This window comes from Haliotis rufescens, unplaced genomic scaffold, assembly GCF_023055435.1.
Source record: "Haliotis rufescens isolate VD_foot unplaced genomic scaffold, xgHalRufe1.0.p SCAF_1, whole genome shotgun sequence".
NCBI classification, from domain to species: Eukaryota; Metazoa; Mollusca; class Gastropoda; order Lepetellida; family Haliotidae; genus Haliotis; species Haliotis rufescens.
Window position 1 is genome coordinate 21938828 of NW_025963779.1, and position 13267 is coordinate 21952094.

The window sequence follows — 13267 nt, forward strand, 5'->3', positions numbered from 1 at the left end:
ATATTTCTGGGACGTGTGTGTCTTCAGCCTGGCTCCGTAGCTCAATCAATCGTCCCAGGGTTTGTTCGGCTCATGACAAACTGCCATCATGGTTACTCTGAAGAGAGGACAAACTGCCTTTTATGTCGGTTCAAACAAACTAATTTGTTTTGATGGGAATGATATGCTTTAAAGTATCGTATTGACAATATGTTTTTTTCTTCAAAATCACGGCTAAATAATGGGGAAGACTCGAACTGGATTCTACTTGTATGTGATGGAACTTTAAGAAAGCTTTTCTTGTTAATTCAAGTTTGAACCATTCGATTACCAATCCGAGAATAGTAAAGCTGTCGGTGATATTAAGATGCATTTTCTTGTGAGTCTGTTGGTGTTTGTTGATGTGTTTTGTGGCATTTTCCCTGTTTCTTGTGACAGAGATATGATGTTTGAGATTTTTGTTTATTATGAACTACGGGCCTAGCGTTTTGAATGTGTCGATTGACTTAGATATTAGTTTTCCCAAATATGCTTTCAATATTCTGTATCTGACGTGAACTGCTGTCAAGCATAGTCCTCTGTTATATCGTCAACTCGTTTTGGTTTAGTGAGTTCCGTTATTCGACGCTTTTAGTAATATTTCAGCCCTTTTACGGAGAGTGGATGAGCTTCACATATTGTTCCCATATAGGGAATCGAACTCTTTCTTTGATCTGACAATCCAAAGCTTTTACCTCCAGATTAACCCACTTATACCTAAACGGTTTGAGGACCGCGTCCGTTGTCTAGGGGTAGAGGGTCCGCCCGGAGAGCGGAAGGTCCGGGGTTCGATCCCCGACCGCGTCATACCAAAAGACGTTAAAAGATGATACTTGTTGTTACCCTGTCTGGCGCTCGGCATTAAGGGGCTAAAACAAAGACTGGTCGGCTCGGAGTCAGTATACTGTTTCTGAGTGGGGTATTCGTGTTAAACTGCGGCATGGTATCTCAGTGAGCTAGCACTATAAATCGGCATCAGTCCGGACTAGTACAAGCAGCCACACAAACGCACACACGTACATGCACGTCGCTATATAAGTGCAATAATCTTGGACGCGACGTTAAACCCCATTTCACTTCACTTCACCTAAACGATTTGTACCTCCCACATGAAGCGGAATATTGTAGAAACACCTTTATGGTGAGCCAGAAGGTGTCTCCGGTGTTTACAACTCATCTGGTTCTGTGAACACACGAGGGGATCTCGCCTCCCACCTGTACAGACTCTTATCATGTGACTATCATACAGATTTGAAGTCCCTTAGTGGCGGACGTTAAAATTTACGAATTTCTAATTTCAGCACGAGGGACGGTGTCGTTTGCTGACGTCGAGCGCTATATTGCGAGGCGGGGCGGAGTGTTTTTAGGTTGTGATGAGGAAGAAGATATTCACGCAGCCTTCCAAGTACTGGATCGAAATGGAAATGGGCGGATTGATATTGATGAGTTCCGGCATTTTATGACCACGATGGGTGAGCGCATGACTCCCGAGGAAGTTGAGGAACTACTTTCGGTGGCAAAAAAGGACGGCGAGGCTTTCATTGAATACAAAGGTAAAAAAAACAAAAATAACCATGTACTGACACATGGTAATATATTTTTGTAGTTTAGTTGTTCAAAGACGCACTATCAATATTCAAGCATTGATATTATGGCGGTCTGCAAATAATCGAGTCTGGACCCAGTCAGTATCATTGAAACGCAATCAACCAAATGGTCGAGAATAACCACCAGATCCATTAAGACGCCTGGCATAGGTTGTTGGGGACCAATTTGTACCCGGAAGTCCCACGGTGACCTTTTTAAAGTGTATCTAGAGGATGCCGGTACCATTCTGTCAGAACATGACACCTGAATGAGTGATGGTTAAATGGAGGAAAACAACATTTTTTTCAATTTTAATTTACATAAAACATAAAATAGGTATCATTTTTTTTGCAGCTCAGTTCATTAAACTATCAAGTGAAATACATCTTAATGTAATCATCAAGTCCAGTGACCTCTGATTGATGACTGTACTTGTGCCGTATCAGTAATTACTATATGGCGTGGGTAGGTGGGTAGGTTTCAATTAGTTTTTTTTAACTGAGACGTTTGTTTTAGTTCTGCATTTTTTCATAACAGATATTAATAGAATACATAACATGTTGTAGTGTAGCTTAAGCAAGTCATGCTATATTTATGGAATCTGTCGATATTCCCTGGCAGTACAACCGATATCAAGTTGTACACATTAAGTAAACTTTGAAGCATCAGTATTCTCCCCGCGAAAGGTCACGTAGTGGTCCTACTGTTTGATACCAGACTGCAAGAATGGATTTTAGAGTGATACTTAGCCAGGCGTTTATAATCGTAATGTCGAAGGTCCGTTCCGTCGTTGCTCAATATAACTCATCTGATTATGAATTAAGCACGAAGTAATATTTCAGACTTTGAAAAGCCAACGGTCGCCTTGATCCATCGGTTTTATGATGGATCTAAACCAAGCGTAGGAAATAAATTCGATAATCGAAATGTCATCAAACAATCCATGTAGCTTGGACATACTTTAAGTCACAGGGGGTCATTCCACGTGTGAAATCAGACATCCAATTATCGCTGATTACTAGTTATAACGCGTTGCTTCATATTGTTTCCACTACGTTCCGTATGCTACAAATGCTTTTTTAGGAATTTCAAATGAACTACTTTTATACATAATTCCTGGGAACATTTCACTGTAAACGTCCAATCAGCTTTGAACTCGTCATTACCTGGTAGGGTTCCTCTCTATAACTGTTTTGGAGACACTTTCTTATGACGATGTAGAGCATGCTACACTCATTCTCATTAGATACCATTTTCGCGTGTTTCGTAAAAATGGTATCTAACGAGAAGGGGTGTGGTATTTTATATATTACCCACGTTAAATATTTATTTCAGTGTAAATACATAACAAGTTTCGTTAAGACAATCTGAAACCGGTTACAAATATGGTTGCGCATGAATTTTAACATTTCTATTCATACGCATTAACAATTGTTCCTGCTGTTGTGGGGGGCACGGGTGGCCAAGTCGTCTAAGGCGCCGCAATTCGCTTTGCAGAGTTGCGTCCCTTGGGCACGCCAGAAACCTATGATTGTGGGTTCGAATCTCGGTTTGCCCCGATTAAGTTTCCAGGTTTGTCAACACCATACCCGTGTTCGTAGGTTTCACCGAAGTGGTAAACGTCTGAGACCTGCATCCCTTCGGGCTTTCTTCCCACAATAAGCTGACACGCCGCGATAACTTGAATACTGTTAAAAGCTGTTGTTTGTGCAGACATGACACCAGCAACGCTTAAGATCTTTATTTAAGACTTTCTACAACTAATGGTAATTCAAAGTTGAAACGCATTGTTGTTAGTACGCAGGACAGATATAAGAAAAATGAAAAAGTGAAACAGCGCCGCGCTTTGAATCTCGGACCAACAGTGAATTGTCGGGATCACGGCGGTTCAATAAAATTGTCACCTGACAAATCTAATAAATCGAACCAATTTTATTGAACCGCCGTGATCCCGACAATTCACTGTTGGTCCGATTTATTAGATTTGTCAGGTGAAATTATATCCTGTCCGTATAGTTTTGGAAGAGGGAAATCGCGAGTCCTCGCCTTAGAAGTTTATGTTTACAGTACGAGTCTATGGGTCACCACCAGAATAGTGAGTGAGTGAGTGAGTATGGTTTTACGCCGCTTTTAGCAATATTCCAGCAATATCACGGCGGGGGACACCGGAAATGGGCTTCACACATTGTACCCATGTCGGGAATAGAACCCGGGTCTTCGGCGTGACGAGCGAACGCTTTAACCACTAGGCTACCCGACCGCCCCACCACCAGAATAAGAAAAGACACCCGTTTTCTGCACACAGCATTTTACGCAAGAGATGAATAGGGAATGTTTTGGGTCGTGAAAACAGAAGTCAGGCACACTTTCATAATGTTTAAATACATTACTGCTCTTTTTTTACCGATTCCACCAAGATGCACAACCGTGATCTGGTAAAAATGACTCTATGGTCTGTGAGTGAATGAGTTGAGTTCTACGACGCATTTAGCATCATTCTTCCACTATCACGACAGTGGACACCCGAAATGGGTTTCACACATATCGTGGAATTGAACCCGGGTCTTCTGCGTGATAACCGATCGCTAAAACCTCTCGGCTGTGCCAAGGCCCCTGGTCAGAATGGCATTGACTTAAACTCACATATGGTAATTACCATATGTACCTATTGGTGATTGAAACATTACGTTCAGTATAGGAACTGATGTCATGATCTATACTTACAGAAGAACGTTGTCGTAGCTTCTGCAAGGGTTCATGGGGAACTCAGTGATCTAGGGCTGTCGAATTCTGTTCGGAGTTGTGCCCCTTACCGTTCTAGGATTCTTTAATCTCGTGTTCGACTCGGAGATTCGTCCGGTGGGGCTCGCTCTGTGAGCACCTCACCTGTGCTCGTGGGATCCAACATTTTGATAAACGTTTTCGACACCACATACTTTTTATCGTTCATAAGCCGACATGAAGTGATATAAGTGAAATATCGTTAAACTGAACAGCAGCGTTAAATCCTAATCACTCATCCACATGTATCATCATTCTGCACTTGCTGAAATCAGTACTCAACTGTCGGGCAAAAGAATGCATAGCACACGCCCATATTTGATGGCTTAAAATGAAACAAACAAGAAATGGTTATTCGATGGTGAAGTATTTGATACGGATATCATAGCTCAGTTTTGGACTTTAATTTTGGAGTGTTTCGGAGAACTTTTGCAGCCTAGTAACGTTTTGATAAAATTTGTACGTTTTTGGTCAAATCCAATTTTCAAGTTTATACTTTCTTTTGCTCGGCAGCATTTTTCTGAAGAGTTTAGAATGTTTGAAAATTGACAATTGTAATGAAAATAATTGCCACCAATATGTTACAAACATGACATTGTATGGCAGAATGTTAGTTCCATGTTGAATTCAAAGTAGATTCTAATTGTGTTTATGACATTTGTGATTTAGAAACACAAAAGTTAATCTAATATCTTTTCGTGGAGGAACTAAAGTGCATCGGTGTTTAACTGAGCTGCCGATAGGACCCTTGGGTGTCATTATTATTATTAAATAAACATTTTAAATTCAAATTCATCAAACTAAAAGCGACAATTTCCTCCGCAAAATCATAAGACATCTCTGCTGAAAGTAGCGCCCATTTACAATTCCGACTATATCATCAGCATATGTGTATTAATAACTGTCTATCACTATCAAAAAGTTACGACACCAGGTATTCGCAAAAAATTAAGTTTGTGTTATGGCGAACTATGGGTTATATTCATTCCCAATTAAAAATGAGTTGTGACTTTTATTTGTTACGGCATCAAGCTGTCCTGTGGTATCTTGTGTCGTTGAATGTATGCAGTATAGGCAGCAATCTGCCAAGTCATCTTGTCCACATCATCACAATCATTATAAATTGTGAGTTATCAATAAATTCCCATGGCCACAGTCACGTTTACTTTCATTATGTTCTGTCTCTCACATTTGCAGACATTGTGAGAGCCCTGCAGAGCGCCAACACGTGATATCATTTCCCTTCAAATCGACTAATCTCAGTCCGCACTTTTCACTCACCGAGTGAACTCCTTTGGCCCGGACCGGAAACTGCCTTTGGAACGGAAGTAGTTTTGGTGTAGATGGCGCCCCCAGCCTCGAAGTGGCGCAGGGACAGCGAGAGACAAGTGGGCCCTGACTGGGGATAACTTGGCGTGACAGTTTCATCATTCCAGGGCACAATGTGGTACACCTACGTTTATTTCAAGACGTTTGTATGAAGATTTCAAGCATTTTTCTTCCAAAGGAGGACTTGGCTTTGGTGTGATCACGGTTTTTGCAATACATTATATTTCATATTTATCTATTTTTTCACTTTTAACCAACTTGTTAATGATACTGGGTATTTTATTTCTCCCCACCTGTGTTTCGTCTCACCATATGGTATAAGGGTCCCCCTGGACGTTCCAAACATATCATGCACTATGTATAGAAGTGACCTTGTGTTTTATTGCGATTGGTGTTCGAGCGGGCTCGAACCCTGACAATGAACAGTTGTACTCGTTTTTTACACTTTTTACCAGAGATATTCCATATGTACACAGAGCACACGCGACTACATGAACACATAGTTATAACAGTCGACTACGTATATCAAGTATATGCAAGTATATATTTTACAGTCAGACTGTGAAATTAGTCATTTCATGAAATGAAACATTATACACGCATATAAAGCTCTACGCTTCATACATATTTTGCCTGATGTTGGATGCTATTCTGTGACAAAGTATTTTATTCAAAAATTCCCATACAACACGCTTCATTAAAGTAAAGTAATAGGATTGAATAATTTGATACCTTTATGAATATGATATACAGTTATATTCAGCACAAGGTTATACATTATGGAGTCACCTGGGCGTTTTTGCCTTACGTATTCTACTATTTTATCACCAACGTAGATATAGATCCACATAAGTGTTTACCTTGATGTTCACTCTCTGCACCCACACAGTCTGGTGTGGACATGGACCTTCTTTTGGACAGCCACTTTTATGCATTGAAGTAACCCCTGAACACCCACGGCCTGTCCTATAGCATACTTCAGTATACACACTGGCATTCTGCCATACACTATTTCATGATTTTACTATCAATCATATATGACCAGATCTGCTGAATGTGATAGGGTTCGTTTCTCATAAATCAACAAATTGATATTTGTTTCATGTAAACCGTTGCAGGACTCGATGTATACGTCTTCCACTCTACATAAGTCAATACCTATAACATCATGGTTCTACTCCCTACCTTCGATCGCAATACTGGTCTGTGTATACTACTCAATTTACTTAGGGACAGGGCCGATAACTTCCAAATTGTAAGTCATCAAGTCTTTGAAAGGTATTTAGAAGTGATACATACGAGGAAGAGAAAGTATGGTTATCAACTGCTTTATTGTGAGGAACACAACGTTTCGGGGTGAATCCTTGAATGTTCTCTGCCTCATGGCATTTATTCACCTGATGAAGGAGTAAGAATATACTCCGAAACGCTGTGTTCCTCATAATAATGAAGTCGACATCCATATTTTTTGCCATTGTGTAAGCGGTGTATGGCATGCGATAGGACAACTTCTATCAAACGCTGATTCGTGCAATGTTCCTGTACTTTGAGAATGGTATTAATTATGGATATTATTGTTTTGTCGTTTTAAGAATCTTTAAGAGAGATCTTTCAGCATTGATAGAAGAAGAGTTGTTTGTCAGTGATCATATGGCAATAGTTAGAACTCGTTCAGTGTAACATGACCGAATTCGAAGCTATCGCCACGAATGTCATTGTGTCTCAAAATACATTCAAACTCATTGCAAACGTGTTTTTCAAAAATGCATTGAAGTCTCATTTAAAGCTCAAGTTCGGTTGAATTCATTGTCGAACCGAGTTTATATTAAGAAAAAAGCAGTTAAGAAGTCAAAAGCTGACACGTTTTCAGTATATATCTTATTTAGTGTGCAAGGACTCATAATGGCGATTTATTTTCAAAGAAAAATACTGTGACCCCACTGAGAGGGTTGAACTCATGTGTAGGTCTGGCGCAGGGCATTGGTACATACAGTGAACCCTTGTTGATCCGGAATTTATGGTTCCAGATTTGCAAATGTATGGATTAACGAGAGACGGATATGTGTAAATGAAACATTAAGCATATGTACACATTCCCAACACTAGATGACCTGTAGGAGGGGTAGCAGGGCCGTACTAACAGGATTCCACTGAACATGCACTCTCTTAAAGTGGTACCTGAAGACAATGAATGTTAATCTGTTGTGAACTTTTATTCAATATCAGGGTTTGTCAATTTGACGAGAAGTCATTATGTAATCTCCGGACATTGGTTCGCCGACCAACAAAGCTGTGTTGAACGTTTAGAATTGAGATAAGTTCTTCGAATAGTTCCTTCCCAGCAGCTAACAGTCGTGTGACATCCCAGAGCTGTTGTGACTCAATTGGCTGAGATGGCTGGAAATTCAATAAAAGACATACGTTATTTCTGTTGGTGTAGACACAACTCGCTGGCGGGTCAGTTCATGTCTATTAAACGATATCAACTATTGTACAAAAGAGTGACGTGTAGCCTAATATAGGGGCTTTGGGTATCTTTCTATTTTTCCACGTCTTTACGAAGGGTAAGTTCAAACATTCCATTGGAAGCACAGACGTGTCCACTCACATCGTACTTACAATATTTGCCTTCGCTCGTTAAAGTAATGATTTGTTTTAACTGAACTGGAGAGTGTAAGACAATGGTCCGGTTCAGTCATGTTTAGAGAGTCATAACGAATGAAGGTAAATATGTTTGAAACTGGTCGTTCAGTCTGAAAACACCTTTTATCACCATGCCAATCACGGGTATGCATTCATTGACACAATCCCTGAGTGGCAGGAAGATGATATGACGCTGATAGTCATGGTCAACTTACAACGCCTGAAGTATCTCATGGCAACTGGGGTTAACTATTACAAACATACGTTTCTTAGAAAAGGATGACGCCAGTTAGTGATAACGCAGTCTGAGATGAAAGGTGGAGTCAGACTTGACCAGTGCGTGCATTACAACATTTATTGAAATTTTACACTTTCACTTGTTTATTTATATTATTATTCATTTTTCAATGTAAATAAATTATTTTCCTTGACTTTGTGCTTGGTGTTATTCTGTATTCTGTGTACTGTAGGTACATTGATTCCATACAATGTCCGTACGGTGGCTGGCGGTGTACAAATAGTGATAGTCATAGCGACACACACCACTGCTCAAAAGGTGACAAAGTGTTTGACAGACAATATACACACGTGATTGACAATCAATTCACACAGTGATTGATACCGAATGTACACAATGCGATTGATACAATGTGTACACCAATGATTGATAACCAATATACATAGGATTGATACCTAATATACACACAGGATAGATACACACTATACACCCATGAATTATATACAATATACACCCATGATTTATACACCAAATATGCACGTGATTGTCATACAATGTACACACGTGGTTGATACACAATATACACAGAGGATAGATACACACTATACACACATGAATTATATACAATATACACCCATGATTTATACACCAAATATGCACGTGATTGGCATACAATGTACACACGTGGTTGATACCCAATATACACAGAGGATAGATACACACTATACACACATGAATTATATACAATATACACCCATGATTTATAAACCAAATATGCACGTGATTGGCATACAATGTACACACGTGGTTGATACCCAATATACACAGAGGATAGATACACACTATACACACATGAATTATATACAATATACACCCATGATTTATAAACCAAATATGCACGTGATTGGCATACAATGTACACACGTGGTTGATACCCAATATACACAGAGGATAGATACACACTATACACACATGAATTATATACAATATACACCCATGATTTATAAACCAAATATGCACGTGATTGGCATACAATGTACACACGTGGTTGATACACAATATACACAAGTGATTGATGCACAATATACTCACGTGATTGACACACACTGTATGACAATAATATGCACGAGATGACACTCACAATTTACATATGCATATAGTCGTGTAGATGCATTTGCGCACCCACCCGAACTTAATTGAGTGCACTATTCAACTGTGCACCTTTTGTGCGCCCACCTACCCTATAAGGTGTGCAAGATGTAACTGTGCACCTTTTGTTAGCCCATCTACCTTATTAGGTGTGCACTATGCAACTGTGCACCTTTGTGCGCCCACCCACCCTATAAAGGCCAGAAACCTATGATTGTGGGTTCGAATCCAGATTCGCCCCGATCATGTTTCTAGGTCTGTCAGCACCATACCCGTGCTCGTGGATTTCGCCAAAGTGGTAAACGTCTGAGACCTGCATCACTTCGGGCTTTCCTCCCACATGAAGCTAACACGCAGTGATAAAACTGGAATAATGTTAAAAGTATCGTTAAACCCAACTCACTCACCCCTGCTGTTGTGTGTGCAAACATGACATCAGCCATGCTTAGGATCTTTATTTAAGACTTTCTACAACTTGTTGTTCGTACGCTCACTATAAGTGTGCACTATTCAACTGTGCACCTTTGTGAGCCCACCCATCCTATAAAGTGTGCCCTATTCAGCTGTGCACCGTTGTGCGCCCAACCACCATATAAAATGCGCCCACATACCCTATAAAGTGTGCCATATTCATCTGTGCACCTTTAACCCTTTCAGATGAAAGGTAGATGCGTACCATATTCAATATGTAGGTTGATTTGACTGAAATTTGTACTAGATTTTTTATAATAATTTTAATGGACCTTCATTTCCATCAATAAATATATGACTTGTTATGATTGCATGGTTAGGGAGATTTAAAAAACATGCTTTCAAAGTGCATCTTGGATGGTATTTTGAAACACATTAGCATCAGCCAATTACACGGAACGTACATTCTGAATCAGTATGGAGACACAATGTCCGTTGCAAACGTTTTAACAGCTATAAATTCGGTCCTTCTGCCACATGTACATATATGGTGCATATAGGCCGCCTAACCCTAAGCCTAAACACTTCCACAAATGCTTTAGGTTTTACCTACATAAATATCCGTACAAAGAGAGAATAATTGTTGGGTCAAGCAAATGTACCACCAAATCTCTGTCTCAAAGATAAACCCTAATCCTTAATACAATCAAGGAAGGACTTTCTTTGTACTCGTAGAAAGTATTTGAGACAAGTGAAATTTCTGCCGTATCAATTCACAAAAACTCAGAGGATTTGTTTGACTTTTTACAATCTCCAATTATGTCAAAGCATTAGATTTTTCAACTTGGTACACCACTGTCTCACATGACAACTTAATGGAAACCGTCATTCTTTGATCCATGGGGCTTTTGTTACAAAACGTGGTGGCCATATTTATATCTTATGAGTATGGAGAGGGTTTTGTCGCTTTTATTCACGCCAATGACATTAACATTTGCTTATTGAAATCGCATATTTTGAAATAATTACTGTAAATCGTGAAATTAAATGCGAAAAATGCGAGTGGTCTTTGCTCGCATTAATAAACATCGCATTTATATCAACATTAAGACATTTTGGATAGCAGAAATACCAACTTAGACATACGCTGAAAACAAACAACTATGTATTCCACATCACTGTTTATTGAGCACCACTTGTAACAAGTATATAAACAATGTCATTCAAGCACTAATTACATCCTGTGAATTGTCAGTGCTGGGGCCAAGACAAGAGTTCTACTCACTTTTGTCATCACTGATCACACCTGCAAGTCCAGACAGACGCCACCCACCCAACACAGTGTCTTGGTTCTTTGCGACTGCGTCAAATGCCGACACGAGCCAACACGCATGTATTGTTTTAGCGAAGTACTCTACTCAGCGCCAATAAAAGGTGCTATTTGGTGTGTGATTGGATTAATATCATATTTAGTATCATAATTAAACATCCTTTTCAAAAGAAAACATAATCGATAAAAAGCGTGCGCTTTGTCTGTATAAACACCAAATTGTGCAAAACAAGCTCCTACGTACACATGGCAATATGACGAATGTTGTTTCCTGCGTCAACGACGCATGTTTACCATTATTATCGGTATATCTGAATCAATGAAGATAAAAGCCGAATTAATTTCTCATTAAATGTCTTATATACAATATAAACACAATCACATACCTCAAGCAGAGTCATTGTCTTGTGTTTCCTTGGCAACAAACCAACAAAAAATATGCAAAGACGACGATAACCAAAGTGATTAAATATAGGACATAATATAATCTCTCTGTGCAGCATCCTGCCATCATGGAACGAGCGGGAGCTGGGATGTCTTCATCAGATTGTGATCAGACGCAGTGCATATGCATAGAAGGCAATAATGACGGGGGCATTGTGACGGTCCTTTTGATGTGTTTGTACTTAAAAACGTATTATGAAGCTGTTGTCATAAAATCCCAAATCAATTCTTATTGGTCATATCTGTTGAAATGATTTAGCAAGAACCATCTGACAAACAGCATTTGAAATCACGTCGCTTTATCGCGATGCGTTTCACAAAGCACATATTGCAGGAAGGGAAACTGACGTTGGTACTGTACATTTGAACTACGTCAGGCAGAAGTTGCTTGACTTGATTCTGAACCTTAGTTACATACACCGGACAGGGATTTTTGGAACTGATACATAATCACATATTTGGTTGGTTGGTTGGTTTTGTTGTTTAACGCCGCACTCGGCAATATTCCACCTATATGACAACGGTCTCTAAATAATCGAGTCTGGACCAGACAATCCAATGGTTAATATCATGAGCATCGATCCACGAAATTGGGATCGATGACAAGCATCAACCAAGTCAGCGAGCCTGACCACCCGATCCCCTTAGTATCCTTTTAATCATAGCTAAATACTCAAGACAGAGATTGCTGGACTTCTTCATGTGCCGTAGCTGAAACCTCCACGTAGGAATTGCTGTACGTGATACCATATTTGGTAATGCTAATTACCTCAGACGGGGTTTATTGGACTTGTTGGGGGCACGGGTAGTCCAGTTGCCTAAGGCGCCGCGATTCGCTGTGCAGAATTGCGTCCCTTGGGCACGCCAGAAACCTATGATTGCTGGTTCGAATCCCGGTTCGCCCCGATTATGTTTCTAAGGTTTGTCAGCACTATTCCCGCTTGTGGGCTTCACCGAAGTGGTAAACGTCTGTGACCTGCATCACTTCGGACTGTGTCCTCTACATTAAGCTGACACGCCGTGATATAACTGGAATACTTTTAAAAGCGGCGTTAAACCCAACTCACTCACTCACTCTTGTACTTTATACTGCACATAGGTTTACTTCATACGGGGAGGACTGTATTGCGTTTTATACCAAGGTAAATATTTCAGCAAAGCTTGCAAAGCAAAAGACCGCATGCCTGGTCAACATATTAGGTGGCATCAGTAGGGATGATGCAACTTGCAGAGAGAATATCACCGAGAAACACATGCTGCAGTCGTGTACATCAACAACGCAATGGGAAGGCTGGATGTACTAATATAGTCCTGGGCAGTTACCATCAGTGATATAT

At 40.0% G+C, this 13267-nt stretch overlaps 1 protein-coding gene across 5 annotated transcripts in view; it reads left to right on the forward strand.

Moving 5' to 3' along the window:
* The window catches only part of LOC124114592 (calmodulin-A-like), a 56920-nt gene extending 48131 nt beyond the window's left edge, over positions 1-8789 (forward strand). For all 5 annotated transcript variants that reach the window (XM_046475233.2, XM_048393225.1, XM_046475235.2 and 2 more), the window contains 2 exons: positions 1320-1571; positions 5584-8789. In XM_046475233.2, coding sequence (XP_046331189.1) covers positions 1320-1571; positions 5584-5618 — 287 coding nt within the window. In that variant the 3' untranslated portion in view covers positions 5619-8789. The remainder of the gene's footprint in view (positions 1-1319; positions 1572-5583) is intronic.
* The last annotated feature ends 4478 nt before the right edge of the window (positions 8790-13267 follow it).